Genomic DNA, 16,868 nt, shown 5'->3' with positions numbered 1-16,868 from the left:
TGTGATTCCATCACCCTATCATAGTGTTGCACCATGATGCACCATCATACCATGTCCATCATCACAGAGCTGCACCATGTTGCATCACTGTTGAGTTGTACCTCATCATGTTGTACCCACATTGCTGCTCTTCATCATCATGTTGCACACATCATGTTATTGCACCATATCATCATGCTACACCTCCTTGCGCTGCATCTTCAAATTGTACCTTACTGTGCCCATCATACTGCATCCCCTTGTGCTACGCATCTTGATACACTTATGTTGCACCTTGATTATGCTACACCTTGATACATCATGTCGCGCCTTGATTATGCTACACCTTGATACATCATGTCGCACCTTGATACACTTGTGTTGCACACCCTGATACACATATGTTGCACCTTGATACACTCGTGATGCACACCCTAATACACATATGTTGCACCATAACTTTTGTCATGTTGCCACACACAGCCTTAGCAGCTGCCACACAATGTTAGTAGCTAGATAGACTATGATCCCACAGTCCTAGGAAACACACAATGTTGATCTGTGTGTTATAGGAGCTAGGTATGGGTAGCAGTTCCTTTATCTAGACTGTTGATAAGAACCTTTTGTGACAGCACATAGGATCTCCTCATCTGAAGAGACCTCTCTCTTTAGTTTGACTGGTCTTTAGGACAGCGGACAAGATGTGCACCTAAACCACAACAATGACTCTTTCTTACAGCAGATAGGAGGTGTAGAAGACTGTGTTTGTTGTTGTTCCTTACTATGACTGGTTAGGGCACCCATGTGCTACAACAACCCTCAAACAATCACCTAAAACATCCCTCAAAAACTACGGCCTTGTCAAGGGAGGGTCTCCTCCATTTGTGTCGTTGTTCTGGTTACTTTTCAGCCCAAGAAGCCTCCACGTTATCCCTATTTTAGTTCGGCAAGGCCTGCAGCCTGCCACAAGGATTGTTGTCACCTATTAGCCAACCAAACAGTGTCACCCTTACCTTAAAGCTACCCACAAACAATCTGCAATTCTCCTTACTTAACTCAGCCTCTTTGTAGCATGGAACAACCCTTCACGCAGTCACCAGGAGGTACTAACAACCCTAAACCACCCACGATGTCCCTACCTTCTTTACTAGTTAGGGCAACGAGTTTACTGCCTCTTTTCCAGCATCTAAGGGTTGTCTCAAACAGTGTATAGATTAGGGCATCTAGGGTATGATAAGACTACGTTTAGGGTCAGCTGTTAGGCCTCCTTCACCGTGCTAGATCTCCCATTGAACTGCGGCCAAACCTTCACAAGACCTGCAGCTAGGGCATCCTCCTTTTACAGTGAATAGGGTCTCCTTCTTGACCTGCGTTTAAGGCTTCCTCCTCTTAGACTTCTCTTCCACTAAAACCCAAACAAGTGGAGAGAAATCAAGAGTGAAGTGTGTGTATAAATGACAATGAAGTCACCTCTTTTTATACTAAAACGTTGAGCACATGTGGGGTTTATTTGGTTGTTGGCCAACCTTGACGAATTGTCTTATAACACAAATAAATTCATAACTCCATGAATACTTATCGGAATCAGATCTTTAGATCAATCCTACACCTCTTGATGAGAGGGATCCAAGAAAAATATCAGCTGCCATAAATAAGATGACCCATATGGAGTTTGGCCCTAGTTTCCAATTTTAACATGATAACATTGGATCAAATACAAATATTGTACATTAATTTCCTTAGTAGGTTCCCAATATAGGAGCCCAAGTAGATTCTGATTGCTTGTACTAATAAACTGATTTGATTGGGCAAAATCTATTGTGTCATTTTTGTGAGATTGGTTATATTTTGCTTCCGCTAATTTAATGTTAATAGCCTAGTTGTGCATTCATTCAGTAGATCAATAATTTGCTAGGTCAATGGATTGTCAAGTGCAAGGATTGCAGGAGAATTAACCTGGTATCAGAGCAATAAACTCTGAGAATTGTTCTTAAGGTGCCAAGTTCCGTTGTGATCGTACAAGAGAAAAAATAGGGGCGCTGAGATCGCAAGCAGCACACTATAAGATGTGGTTGGCTAAAGAGAAAAACGACCAAATCTTTTTTTTGTGGTTGAGTTTTAAAATATGTGTATGTATATATAAGGGTCAAAGGTTGTGGTGGTCGACAGCCCTGAGTGGGTTGTCAAACCCACCCAATCATCGGCAACCCACCTAACATCCCACACAGGAATAAGTCACCGAATCAGCCAACCGAGAAATAGCAGACGAACACGTTGAGACAACGGTGCGGTGATGGCAGCCAAATACCAAGGCATTTGGGGGCTAACCATAGCCACTAAAGACAACTGCAACGAAGGAATCAAGGGGAAACAATAAAAATCAAGGACAATCAAGAAGCAACAAGTATAATGGCAACCAAAGTCACCGTGTTCGTGTTCGGCAACCTTGAAATTCGAATAAAGTTCAGCACCTAAAATTTTGGTGATACAATTCGGCATAAAATTCAACATATAAAGTTAAAAATATTATTTACAATTTAAGTTTAAGCAGGTTGAAAAGCACATTTAGCCACCGTTGTTCACAAATAAATCATGTAGATTACCCCATAAAAAGCAAAAAATCACCATTAACTTTCACTAAATCCATATAGACAATTACAAATTATTCCACCAACCAGCCACGATATATCACAATGGAATTATATGCTGATTAACAGAACTATAAATTGACAAAAAAAAAATTGTTGTTTTAGATAGTGAATTCTATTAACTGAATTGCACAAAAATTCATTATTCATCTTGATGATTCAACCCTCTCGATGGGTTGGTTGACAGAAACATTACTTGAAGAAGATTGATTATTGTTCCCATTAAAAAAGTATGTCAATCGGATCAAAAACCTTTCTCGTTTTCTCAATTATTCCAAATGCCCCAATGGCCCAGCCGCCTATTTATCCAACTTCCCGGTGGCTAGTTATCCAACTCCCAAAGGCCCAATTGTCTCACCGTCGCTAGTAGAGTGAGCGAGTGTGACTGTGAGTGAGATAGATTTTCGCGTGGTGCCAAGTTTTAGCCTCAAATTCATTAGGGTTACCAAACTTACCAATTTAATTTATTTATTTTAATTATAAATGATAGAAAAATGCCGAACCACAAAATGTTGAAATGAACCTCAACAAATTTTTGGCAAATTTCATCGAATTTGTTCTTGTTCGTGTTCGGCATAAAGTTTGTGTTCGTGTTTGCCATAAAGTTCGACGAACATAAACAAATTTGTTCGAATTGTTTTGAGGTTCGGCGAATTTCGAATTCAAAAGATTAAATTCGTCAAACCCGGTGTCTTAGGTGGCAGCAGCAAGAGCCAGAACTAAACAAACTTGTTGCGGCACAGGGAACAGACTGGGATAGAAGGTTGTAGCGACAATGTGAGGTGACTAGGGAAGCAACATTAGCTAGCAAAGGGTTAACTTAAGGTGGCAGCGACAGCAAATAGCCACCAAGTCTACAAGCCACACTTAGTAGCACCAAGAGAAAGAGACCGGGGTGGCACAGGATCTCAGCAACGACATAGGCAGAGGAACAAGAAGTGACAAGGACATAGAGAGTTTTGCAAGCCACGACAAGGAAAAGACCAACTAACTTGAGATGTGCACAAAGAAGGAAGGTAGAAGGCAAAGACCTCACTTGCCACAAGAAAGGAGCCCACAAGTTTTCTTGGCAAGAATGGCAAAGGTAACCCTCAAAGGGAGAGAGGGAGACCATAAAAATCAGGGGATAATAAGACCAAGATTTTCTTATTTCGAGATGGCAACAACCAATCTGAGGTTTGGGGGCATGTTGGATGGTGCTTACATCTTCAGTCCATGGAAGGAGAGGATAACGTTGGTTCTCATTGATAACAACCTATGGGATTTTGTTAACACCCAAATTACAACTCTAGAAGCTACACCTCTGACAACTCACAGATCAAAAGATATAAAAGCTAGACATATCATCATGGATGAGGTGAAGGATCATGTGATCCCTCATATATCAAGGAAGAATAGTGCCCATGAAATGTAGACCACTCTAATGAACCTATATCAGAGTGATAATCAAAATAAAAAACAGTGTTGGCGAAGAAGCTCAAGAACACCAAGATGACTGAATCAAACACAATGGCATCATACCTCACTAGGATTGTGCAAGTTCAAGATGAGCATTGGGTTGTCGGGGTAATTGTGCCAGATGAGGATCTTGTAAGGACGGCCCTAAGCAAGTTCTCAAAACCTTGGGCTACCTTTGTGACAGGTGTTCTAGCATGAGAAAAACTACTAGATTGGAACAAACTATGGGATGACTTCACTCAAAAGGAGATTTGGGAGAAATTGTTCTTTGGGGGATAACAAAAAGGTGGGGATGATGAGAGCCTTGCTCTTTCCAGTTGGGCAATGTGGAGCAAGCATTCAGGCAACAAGGATGAGGAGTCATCCTAACAACCGAAGAAGAAGTACTTGAATAGAGTCAAGTGTTGTTCCTATCATAAGAAAGGCATTATGCTTCACAGTGTCCAGAGAGGAAGAACGGGGGGGAGGGCACACAGTCAATTGTAGTTGTGTTGACAGAAGCTCAAGAATTTGCCAAGAAGTTTGAAACCAGGGTCACACTTGTTTCCTACCTTACCTCGAGCACATTAACAATGGGTGTGTGGCTACTAGACAATGGAAAGCCACAAGACACATGACAGGAGCAAAGACACAGTTTGACAACTTGACCGAGTGGGACTCAAAACTACATGTAGAGTTTGGTGATAATGCCAAACATGCAATAAAAAGGGGTTGGAATAGTGGTATTTCAACTTCCATTAGGAGGCAAGATAAAATTGAAAGACGTGTTATGTGTGCCATAACTCAAGCAGAGTTTTCTCTAAGTCTCTATTGATGGAGAAGAAGGGGTTCTATGTAGCATTCTAGGATGGGAAGGTACTAATGAAACCCGAGGAATATATTGTTTTGAGGGACATGTTATTAGAGTTAGAGAAGGCAACATGTATAAGTGTGCTAGCATATTCGAGCAATGGGAAGAAGCAAAGCAGTAACAGAGGACAAGGAGCAGGAAGCTTCTAGAGTTGAGCAACTCAGAGGGAGCCAACCTTCAAGTTTAGGAGGGGAGGAGCAATCAATAGATTCCTCCAAAACTATCAAGAAGGTCTCTTGGTATGAGATGGACCTTACAAGACGTTCAAAAGCAAGAGGCTTCTAGTTCAGAGGGAGCAACCATGGCAGCGAATGCAATTTCAGGATCGAGTTCAAGTCCAGGGGGCAAAACTTAAAAGTACCACCTTGCTTAGAGGAAATGTTTATGTTTATAGCTTGGGTAGGTACTTCTACACAGACCTAAGTATCTAGGCACGCAGAAGTTGCCCAAAGTCTCCTTAGACACTTGCTCTAATGTGAGCAAATTACATTTGAAACTTAGCCTAAATTTTGACCTCATAAAAGCACATAATTGTTATGTTGGCTTACTGAACTAAGGAAACATTAGAAAAAGTAAAGTATTTACTTTAGTAATTATGTTTTAATATCGGCCCTTGATCTCAAGCGTGGCAAGATCTAACCTCAATCATCAATCACTCTAGAGATTAGGGTTAGGGATTTAGCTCAATGAAAAGTTATTACGCGTGGCGAAGGAGAAGGAGAAGACACATCATACAACAACACAAGATTGAGAGAGGCATCTCAATGAAGAGTGTAATACTCTAGTGTGTTGGGTCTGAGGAAGGGGGCAGCAAGGATATCCAAATTAGCCAAGGAGGGCTTCATCAGCTGGATCAGATCCATTTGTTTTACATGTACTTTCAACTTTCAAGTTTCCTCAAATGGGCCATTATTGCATGACAAGAGCCCAAGTAGGTTCTAAGTATTTTTAATGGTGAACCGATCCAATTCAGCAAAGTTTGTTCTACCATTTTTGTGAGATTGGTTATATCTTGCTTCCACTAATTTAATCTCAATAACCTAGTTGTGTGTTCTTAACTTCTTTCAGTAAATCAATAATCTGCTAGAAAATGGATTGTTGGGTGCTACGTTCATAAGAGAATTAACAAGGTACATTTGGCACCCAAAGGCCTCCTTTGCAGTTTAATATCCCATCAACATTAGGGACCTGGATCAAAATTATATGAAAAGGATGAAATGAAAGACACAGAGAGTTATCCACACAAGATTTGTACTTAAGCCTCCAGAGGCCTTTACACACGTTTTTGGGTGAATTTTAATGTCAAAAGAAGTTACCTAGATATATTTTTGGATGTACAAACTCGAGCAATCAACAAAATTCAATTCTTAGGCCTACAACTATGAAAATGTGAATTAAAAACAAGCAAACAAAAAACTCCCACAAGTAAGGCAGCTTTGGCTCCTCAATCTATGAAATTGATGAGACTGGGACCAAATGGGGCTTCTAACCACAAGATGGAGAGCTCTCAATTTCAAATACACTAAAGAAGAAGTGATTCATCAATCCAAGATCAAATGGAAGAGTAATGAGTTTAATAAGAGGTGAAAAAAAAAATCAAGGGATTTTACCAACACTCAACTTAATTAATTTTTAATAGTTTGTAAGCTACTCTAAGGTTGTTTTTTATCTCCATCTTGCATGCGAAGCTTTGTGATGGATATAAGGTTGAACATAAAAGTTTCAAGTCTTGTCTCAAGGAGTACTGAGCCATGAAGTTGCCATAGCCCAAATGACTCCCAACTACACCTCTTAGAGGGAGGAATCCAATAAAAATATCAGTTGCCTCATATGAGCTGTCCAAGGTGAAGTTTGGCTCTAGTTGCCAAAATTAACACTTTGACAACTGGCAAAGAAAATTGTGGTTTGCAAATCAATTAAGAGAATTGCCATAGCTCCAAAATCAATTTCGTCGAGTGCGGAGGGAAATCACTCGCTTGGGAAGCTCATTGGGCTTCCCAAGCCAAAAAATTGCCTCATGGGGGATAATCACTATAGACCAACAAGTCTCCAAGGTAAGTAATTAAACTTTACCACTTGATGTCGGTAAATTTTCCTTTCCAAGGCAAAGAAAGAGATAAAATTTTATTATTTACCCAAAGATTAGGCCAGAGAATTGCAATTTGCAATCCTAAGAGGCCGGCAATTGAGTGTTCTTGTCATCATATGTCGACAATTTGCTCCCAAGAGGTCAATTGTTCCCTTGAGAATTCTAGCCCAGTGACTATCCTCATTGACCCCAGAACTCGGCAATTTTCACAACTTTGGATGACCCAAAACTAAGTAATTCAGCATATGGAATCAAACTCAATTTTTGCAATAGTAATTAGGCTACTTATTAAGTATAACAGTCATTCTTGGCTGGAAGATGAAGTGTAGAACCTATTAAAGGATAAGCATTGCCCTTGCTTCCTCATTTTCTCATTTTCTGTAATGCAGAATTCATATTTCTCCTTGTTGGTTGCTCTCGGCATTTTCCACTGCATTTTGCAAGGCTGAGCTCATCCAAACCATTGCAGAAAGCAAACAATGTTTTTTCCACCTTTGAAGCATTAGGCAACCCTGAAAAGCTGCAAGGGTAGTGTACTCTCCTTCAGAAATCAGTTAACAAACTTAATGGTTGAACCTATCAAAGGTTAAGCATTGACATAAATTCCTCATTTTCTCATTTTCTGCATTGCAGAATTCATATTTCTCTTTGTTGGTTGCTCTCAGCCTTTTTTATTGCATTCTGTAAGGCTGAACTCACAATTCCAAATGCCTATATCACTCATGGATCAGCTTCAATCACTTAAGCTAGGGCATCACACCTGCTACGATAAATCAGTCAATGATCTCAAGTTCATTATGCCTATGTCAAGCAACAAATCAACTCCAATCACTAGAGCAACTAGGGCATCACATGTAACAACCTACAGACTCAATGCCTATCTTAGGCACAAATCAAGAGCACCCATGAAGCTTTAGGTGGCAGCCACAAATGTGCTTCCAAATGCATGCCAAACTTTGCTGCAGGATGGATGTGCCAAACTCCCTTTAGCCATCTGCAGTTTTGTAAACAGTAGACAAAAATACAATTCACTGCAAACACCATCTCCTCATACTATGTTAGATAGACATTTTTCCTGGTTCAAACGCAATGTTTGACTACCTGATGAGGGCCTTAGCAAGAAAAAAGTCAATCCATTCCCTGTTATTGAACAAGATCCTCTCAAGTTGGAACAATGCTAATTAAGACTTCTATGGGCAAATATCGAATTGGGAACCCATCTAGAGACAGAAAAAACATTAATTCTTCGAACAGTTCAATGTGTTTATTAAGCACATTCTAACAACCACAAAACGTGGTACAGCAATCTCAAGAGCCAAATAGTTTACATGATATCAATTTTTGTAGCATCTTATGATTAGTATTAAGAATAGAATTTCACAAATTCCTATAATAATAATAATAAAAGTGCGTACTGAATGCTATAACAATTCCCAGAAATGGAGATTGAGAAATTAGAAATATGGGACTGTGCTGAATGAAGAGTTGACGTTGGAAAAAATGCAGAAACTCTCTCCCTTTCGAATTTTAATCCCCTTACTGTGGTATTTACTGAGTGAAGAGTTGATGTTGGAAAAAATGCAGAAGCTCTCTCCCTTTCGAATTTTAATCCCCTTACTGTGGTATTTACATAGCAACGATTTATGTTAAAGGAGCTTGAAATTAAAATTTCTCAAAACTAATAATAAAAAAGTGTGTACTGAATGCTATAACAATTCCCAGAAATGGAGATCGAGAAATTAGAAATATGGGACTGTACTGAATGAAGAGTTGATGTTGGAAAAAATGCAGAAGCTCTCTCCCTTTCGAATTTTAATCCCCTTACTGTGGTATTTACTGAGTGAAGAGTTGATGTTGGAAAAAATGCAGAAGCTCTCTTCCTTTCGAATTTTAATCCCCTTACTGTGGTATTTACATAGCAACGATTTATGTTAAAAAGGCTTGAAATTAAAATTTCTCAAAACTAATAATAAAAAAGTGTGTACTGAATGCTATAACAATTCCCAGAAATGGAGATCGAGAAATTAGAAATATGGGACTGTACTGAATGAAGAGTTGATGTTGGAAAAAATGCAGAAGCTCTCTCCCTTTCGAATTTTAATCCCCTTACTGTGGTATTTACTGAGTGAAGAGTTGATGTTGGAAAAAATGCAGAAGCTCTCTTCCTTTCGAATTTTAATCCCCTTACTGTGGTATTTACATAGCAACGATTTATGTTAAAAAGGCTTGAAATTAAAATTTCTCAAAACTCCCTTTCCATACTTTAAAGGGGCAAGAAAGTTTCACACCAGGCGTTCCTACTTTACAAGCATGTGAAGTGCCATGCCTATTTGGCCATATTCTTTAGAATTATTGAGTATTCTAGCTAAAAATCATTTTCAAATTCCTATCCCTGATTATTGTTTCATTGCAGACATATTGGACTCTTTCTTTTCATAAATAGAAACACGTTTTCAAAAAGCAATAAAAGAAATCTCACCTGCTGTTTTTTTAGTCTCTCATTCTCCTCTTTAAGCTGCATCACTTCATTCTCTAGCTCATTTGTGTATGCCTGCAAAGCAGTAAAAAATGCGGCAATTAGTTCATGTGAAAAGAAGATCAAATGCCAGATAAACAGAGCGAAATGGGAAAAGGGCTAACAGCACAAAATGGAGAGAATCAAATGCCACAGCTTCCGTTAAGTAAAAATATCAGGGCCACATAAAGAAGAAAAAGAAAAGCAACGTGCCTGCTTTCTTGCCCTGGATCGTGCAGCTGACTCACGGTTCTTAATCATCCTTTTCTGACGCCGCTCAACGGTTTTCTCAATAATGCTCTCTGGTGCTCCCCGCTTTCTGCCCGGAGTCTGAGAATCAGACGACGTGCAGCCCATCAAAGGCGATGATAGAGCGAGTTGATTGTCCCCATACCCACCTTCCAAGAGGGGATTGCCAGGGATCCCTAATGGACCATTCTGTGGAACGGGACGCTTGGTGCCGTAAGCTACCATCATATTTTGTTGTTGTTGCTGCTGCTGCTGCTGCTGTTGCTGCTGCTGCTGCTGGGCAGTGTTGAGTTGATACTGGTACCACTCTGCCTGTTGCTGCAAATTTTGTGCTGCTATTGCATCCATCCCTATCCCAGCAGTGGGCACGCCGCAAACCGAGACTGGTTGGGGACTCTCTGCAATACCGACAGTAACAGCACTACTGTTATTATTATTACTATTGCCATTGTTGTCCTCCCTGACTACCCCGGCTTTCACTAAGAAATCCTCCAGGGTCATTTCACCAAAGGTGGATTGCCTCTGCTGCGGCTTCTTCTCTTCGTTACTCTTTCCCTGGCTCTGCTGAATATCTCTCCACACCTCGTCCACAGTCTTGCGGCTGAGAGTTCTGGGAATTGTAAGGCTCCCTTGACGCTGCAAACCACCGCTGGCAGGGGCAGAGTTGGGAGGAACGCCATTCATGGGACCGTTGCCGATCGCCATGGATATAGCCTGGCTTTCCTCTTGTGTCCAAATGTTCTTCAGGAGCTCGTCCATGTTCATGCTGCTAAGCGGCTTGCTGGCGTCCCCGAGCTGGTTCTGGACCTCCTCCAGCGTTAAATTGTATAAAGAATTCTGACGAACGAGTGGTTGGAACTGAGGTGTCCGGCCGCCATTAGAGGACAGCATTGTGCGGGAACCCATTCCCTGAGAGCTTAGCTTTTTCCCCAACTTTAGCTCGAAGACGAGACCGATAGGTTTTAATTTTGTGACTGGAACCTACAGGCCCAATTCATGAAATTTTCTTTCTTTTTTCCTTATCTTGGGATCGAACCCGCGGCCTGCTCCCGTAACCCCCTCTTTGTCTTGACTCTTTAATATTTTTGCCGACTAAGAAATGCAATTCAGTCGATGTCAGTCGAACTTGCGACAAGCGAGCTTCACGGTATTTTCCCTTGATGGGGTTTGAACACACGACCTACGCGGCTACTCCTATGATGTATTATTGTCGTGTGTGCATCTGAGCCCAAACCCGAGGCTTGCGTTTTATTTTGAAATTCTTCCCCAGCTGTGTATCGAACCCGAGACCTACCAATGCTGCTGTGCTCTCTTTTCTCGGACGAGGGTCGCACACGGATCGACCCAGGTATCGAAATTTACAGTTATAGATGCCCTGAAGATGGGTTGTAGTCATTCAGCTTAGGGAAAACAGTGATTTGGCCATGTGGGCCTCGTCATTTCGAGCCAGAAAAGCTCCTCAAAACATCATTTGATACAGAGGCCGAAACCCTGATCAGTTAATTCGCGGAAAACTCACACAATGAATCGGTTTCAGGATCGGAAAGGAAACAAAATCCAAGGAAGTGAAATGAGAAAGATAAAACTAAAACCTTGAAGCCAGCGTTCGTTGGTTCACTGACCCAAATGCCGAGAGGCGTTTCGCTCCAATGAGAAGCCTTCTCGAAGCGACAGACAGAGCCCAAAAAGCCTATACCCCTGCCTTCTACCGGCTACTTCCCGTGGCTCTCGCTCCACCGTCATTTCATATATAAATAGCATTTGAAAATTTGTTCAAGGGATTTGTCCCTTCACATCACTTTGACGTGGGTGCCTGGGGTTTTGGAAATTTGCAAACTTCTCTGAGCAATAAGGTTGGTTGGTTGTGTTATTTTAATGCTTGGCTTGTGGTTTAGCAGCCGGATGTTACGTGTAGTTTACTCCATGGTTAGATTCTGAGCATATTCTATATCGTTCTATTGCAGAATTTGTGAAGCGACATGTCCTGCGAAATTGACATGATTCAAGTGAAAAGATTGAAATGCGAAATTGACATGATTCAAGTGAAAAGATTGAAATGTTGCTATGAACGAACAAAAAATTGAGTCGTTATCATAAGAGATTTTATGAGATACAAGTATAGTCTTTCTGTCCCCTTCTTTGTGAAAATTCAAGTACCAAGACTGTCATAATTGAAAAAAAAACTCCATTGATAAAGAATCAATATACACAAAGTGTAACTAGGTGATAGTGATGTTTCAAATTTGTAAAAGTCTGTGGTAATGATTTAACATTATTTCATTATTGTATATAAAATATTTATATCAAATTTTATAATAAGAAATTTATAAAATGATTTTTTTAAAGAGGTAATTAAGTGGAGTGTTCAACACATCACTTATTTAACATTATTCATATTTTATCAAATTTCTTTTAGAAAATTGCAGCATGAAGAGTGTTACGCTTTAGAAAAATCTCAAGTTCTGCTTCATATGGATAAGTGACAATGATGTTTCAATTTTGCAAAGGTTTTTTAGAAATAAGGTAATAACTTTTGATGGGAGAGCCTTAACTCATATCTTTATTAATATATAATATAACAAATTTTGTGTTTTTAATATTATAATAATGGAGTAATAGATATAATATTAATTTTTCAAGATTCACTGTGTGATGCATTTAATGCTCGACTTATTTTTCATGAGTGTTATTTAGTAGTCACTATTCACCATTTCCTCATGAGCTTCAATAGCTCAAAAAGCATTAATTACATCTTTTACTTTGACTAATTTTTTATATGCTTCATTAGTGAATATAACACACTTTACATCAAGTGATTCACAAGGATGAAGATTTTGGATTGAAACTAGTAAAACAAATTAAATTCTGCTAATCAATACATTGGAGTATTGCACCCTGTAACCAAAATTTCCCAAGAAAGTTATCCCATCATGCTTGCGGTAGCTCAAAAATGAAGTCTCACCGAACCTGAAGTCTTAGGTTCAAATCTTGTGCTACCCCCTATGCTGTGAGAAGTTGGACATGATAAAGATGTAGTCTTACCAACTTACAAAAAAAAATGAGCTTAACAATGCAATTTTTATCCATAGTCTAGCTCACTTGGCTTCCTACCTTAACTTTCTTCTCTTATTGAATTTTTTTGTTCATTACTCTAACTATTTAAAATTTTGATATCTTTCTCTCTTTCTCTCTATAACTTATATCATATTAACTTTTCTTTACATATTGTTTTGAGATTAAAAATGCAATTTTTATCCCTCACTTGGCTTGCTGCCTTAACTTTCTTCTCTTTATTGGTTTTTTTTGTTCATTACTCTAACTATTTAAAATTTTGATATCTTTCTCTCTATAACTTTATACCCTCTTAACTTTCCTTTACATATTGTTTTCATTCCCTACACTCAAATATATTCTTATCTTTGCATTATTCTCTATACTATTTGCATGTACTTTTAGTTTTCTTAGCTTATTTTTACAATATATTTTCTTATTTAAAGAAACAAAAAAAAAATTATATATATATATATATATATATCTAATTGATTTGAGGTTATGCTTTCTGTGATGTTATTTTCTGGTGTCATCCATTCAGGTTTTTGGAATCCACGTTTCGAACCATTCTCTGTGATTCATCATCAGAATAGATCCATGAGTGAATAAGTCAGAACTCACTAAGATAAATAAATAATTGTGAGAGTAGGGTTGGGAATGAATGGTAGTCGATAAAAATAGTGATGCTTTAACACAATTTTGTTTTTTGTTTTTTAATTTTAATTTTAGATTATTTAATTTAATGTTTTTCTTTTAGAGTTTAAAAAAATTTCTTATTACTTTGTTGTATTTCTTGGTTTTTAATTGAATGATTAAAATAAATAAGTATTATTTGTTCCTAATATTTATTAATGTTGATAAATTAACATATTATTTTTCTTTCCCTTCTTCTTTAGATAGTTAATTTTATTAATTTCAAGATTAAAATGAATATAATTATTTTTATTTAATAAGTTGTATAAAATTATATTTTTTTTGTTTCAATTGAATAAATAAAATAATTAATATTTAATACATACTATTTATTAACCTATTATTTTCCTGATTAATTAATTGAAATTTGATTTTTAAATTGAAAAATTTATTGATTTTTAATTTTGTTTGAAATAAATTAAATTTGATATGTTTTTAAATTTTAATAGAATGATTAACATGAATAAGTATTACTATTTTCTAATATTTATTAATGTTGATAAATTAAACTATTATTTTTCTTTACTTTCTTCTATAAATAATTAATTATATTAATTTTTAAGATTAAAATGAATTTAATTACTTTTATTTATAATAAATTGTATAAAATAATTTTGATTTCAATATTGTATATTTTGTATTTTCATTAATTCTATATAAATATATATTTCATTTATAATAATATATTTAAATTTTATTATATTTTTAAAAGTTTATTTTAATATTTATTAAACTTTAAGAAAAAGAAAAACCCAAATTTTCTATAAATACTCAAACATCAACTTGGACTTGTAACACCCAAGCTAGAATTTCCTTAAATACTCTTGCATCAACTTGAACTCAAAAAGCAGCAATCTCAAAAATGTAAGTTAGAATGTCAAACATTGAAAAAGGAGAAGGTGGAAGATGAAAGCAAGTTGGAAAGGACAGAATATTTTATAAGTAAATAGAGAAATATGGTACAAGGAATATTCAAACTTGAGTTGTTACATTTCCTCATGAGGAAGATAACATTTACAAATAAGTTTGCAGCCTCTACTTGTAGCATTTAAAGGATGTTTGTCCAAGTATAGGTTCCATACATGCCACTAAATTGGATGTGGTTTATTATTTATCTAAATATAGGGAATGAATCCAAATGTGGATTACCTTAAACTTGATTGTTTTCTATTTTGCATTAACTTGTTGGATTAAGCTTTTGATATGCTTAGGCGAGATATTTTTTAAAACCTTACCTTTATAATGAAAAAAGTCATGGCCTTTCTTGAGCTATACATCAGGTTAATCATAACTTACATTATTTTTTAAAACCTTACCTTTATGAATGAAAAAAAAGCATGACTTTACTTGAATTATACATCACGTTAATCATAGTTTACATAAACTTTTAAAGGATTTTAGTATCATCTAAGTTTTAGTTGAGGTTAGTATTTATTTTGTTTTTTATTTTTTATTTTATGTTTAAAGTTTAAGTGAGGTTGATGTAAAATAAAAATAGTTGTGATTTTTATTTTGAGTAAGATAAACAATGATTTTTTGAAATTATATAAAATAATTTGGTGGGTTAATCTAAATGGTTAAAAATTATGAATAGTAAGTAAGATTGTTCAAAGATTTCTGGATGATGTATTTTACCAGGGAAAAAAAATTGTATAAAATTTAAATCGTGAAAAGCTCTAAACATCACATGCAATATTTGAAGTATTCATGTTTATGTTTAACAATTTTATATATTATTTAGAAAATTTAGAGGATTTTTTTTAAGTAAAATAATTTTATTTTATAAAATTTGGACAAATTATTTTTAAATATAATAGAAATTGGTGAATCTTTAAAAAAAAATTGAAAAAATTAACCTAATGGTAAAGTTTAGCCCTTTCTTTCTTATTTCTTTAAAAAAACTTATTCATACTTAAACTCTAAGTAAAGTTATTACTTATCTTTATTTACAAGTAAAACATATTAGTTAAAACTACTAGCAATTGCCCCTAAAGATGAAAAGATACATCGAAGGAATCAAACATGCATATGATGTTACTGCAAAAATGTTGCAATAAAGGAAAGATAATGTGTTCAGGCTTGCAATAGTCTCACACTTGTGTCAATGTCAAACCTATGATATTACTGCAAAAATGTTGCAGCAAAGGAAAGATAATGTGTTCAGGCTTGCAATAGTCTCACACTTGTCGATGTCTGTTTGACAGATGTTGCTCGAACCACCTGGCTAAATCATTTTTTCCAATCATACCACTATGTCAAAATCTTATATACATAGTATATCCAAGATATAACGTGCAAGGTAATGAGGCATTTACAATCATACCACTATGTCAAAATCTTATATACATAGTATATCCAAGCTATAACATGCAAGGTAATGAGGCATTACCATAGGTCCTCATGGCCACTTGCGCACAAAATATAATTTCACAGAGCAAAAGACTAAAGTCAATGTGTGTTGATAATGAGATTAAATCAAGAGCATCTTTCACTGGAGTGACCTTCAGATTCCATTATATCCATTTATGCATTCAAAAATACAGTTTTAAAAATGAAAAGTTACAAATGCTATATGCATATGTAGAACCAATATAGATCCATTTTGAAGAGGATTAAATGGCTTGGGGTGCATACATTTTTTCAAGTTTTGCACTCTAAAATAGGTCTCATAAGTCTTGTGGACCTTAAAATTTTCTCTTTCTTTCTCATCTTGAAGTAATTACGGTTGCCTTTGCACAACTCGTGCTAGTCCAACAATAATGAGTGACCATGTAAGTTAGTCGTAGTTAAAAAGTCTTTATGTCAAGGATGGTCATTCCTAAAAAAAATACTCAATAAAGTCTCAAGTTGAACACGAATTATGGTGGGACTTTATCATAATTAGTTAAATCACTTTTGTGTGGGAGTTATCTTAAGCATCCCCAAAGCCATTATTTGTATACGAACTTTCCCAAAAATTTAGATATTTTCTTTTAAATAAAAAAGATTGGTTAGGTTATGATCTAACTGTAAATTGGTTGAAAAAAGGTAAAATTAAGCCCATTTAATTTTTCAATTAAACATTTTATATCTTTATACCTAAAAAAATCTCTTAAACACCTAAAGGAAATCTTTAAAATTACACAATTTAATGTAAATCTTATCATAATCATTAATATGCTAGCATCAAAAATAGTGTATAACCTCATGCCGGAAATGGATTGTTTAAATCAAATTTAATTTAAGGCGTATGTTCCCCAGTACATTTTAGGTATCATGGATTTTGAACATGAAGCTTCATAACCACAAACTAAAAATGAGTATATTTAGTTTTTATTTATGATATATAAATAAATA

The 16,868-nt window shown here is 36.3% G+C and overlaps 1 protein-coding gene across 1 annotated transcript in view; it reads right to left on the bottom strand.

The window, feature by feature from the left end:
- Nucleotides 1-11,595, bottom strand: part of AREB3 (ABA-responsive element binding protein 3) — a 53,027-nt gene extending 41,432 nt beyond the window's left edge. Inside the window, exons 1-2 of the mRNA XM_089432052.1 lie at nucleotides 9,753-11,595; nucleotides 9,504-9,575 (exon numbers count right to left, since the gene is read on the bottom strand). Coding sequence (XP_089288178.1) covers nucleotides 9,504-9,575; nucleotides 9,753-10,694 — 1,014 coding nt within the window. The 5' untranslated portion in view covers nucleotides 10,695-11,595. The remainder of the gene's footprint in view (nucleotides 1-9,503; nucleotides 9,576-9,752) is intronic.
- Nucleotides 11,596-16,868: the final 5,273 nt, after the last annotated feature.

This window comes from Pinus tabuliformis, chromosome 5_1 (assembly GCF_031772625.1).
Source record: "Pinus tabuliformis cultivar Carrire ecotype Pingquan chromosome 5_1, CPIR1, whole genome shotgun sequence".
Taxonomy (NCBI): Eukaryota; Viridiplantae; Streptophyta; class Pinopsida; order Pinales; family Pinaceae; genus Pinus; species Pinus tabuliformis.
Note: the sequence above shows the minus strand (reverse complement) of the source record. Positions and strands in the feature narration are given on the sequence as shown.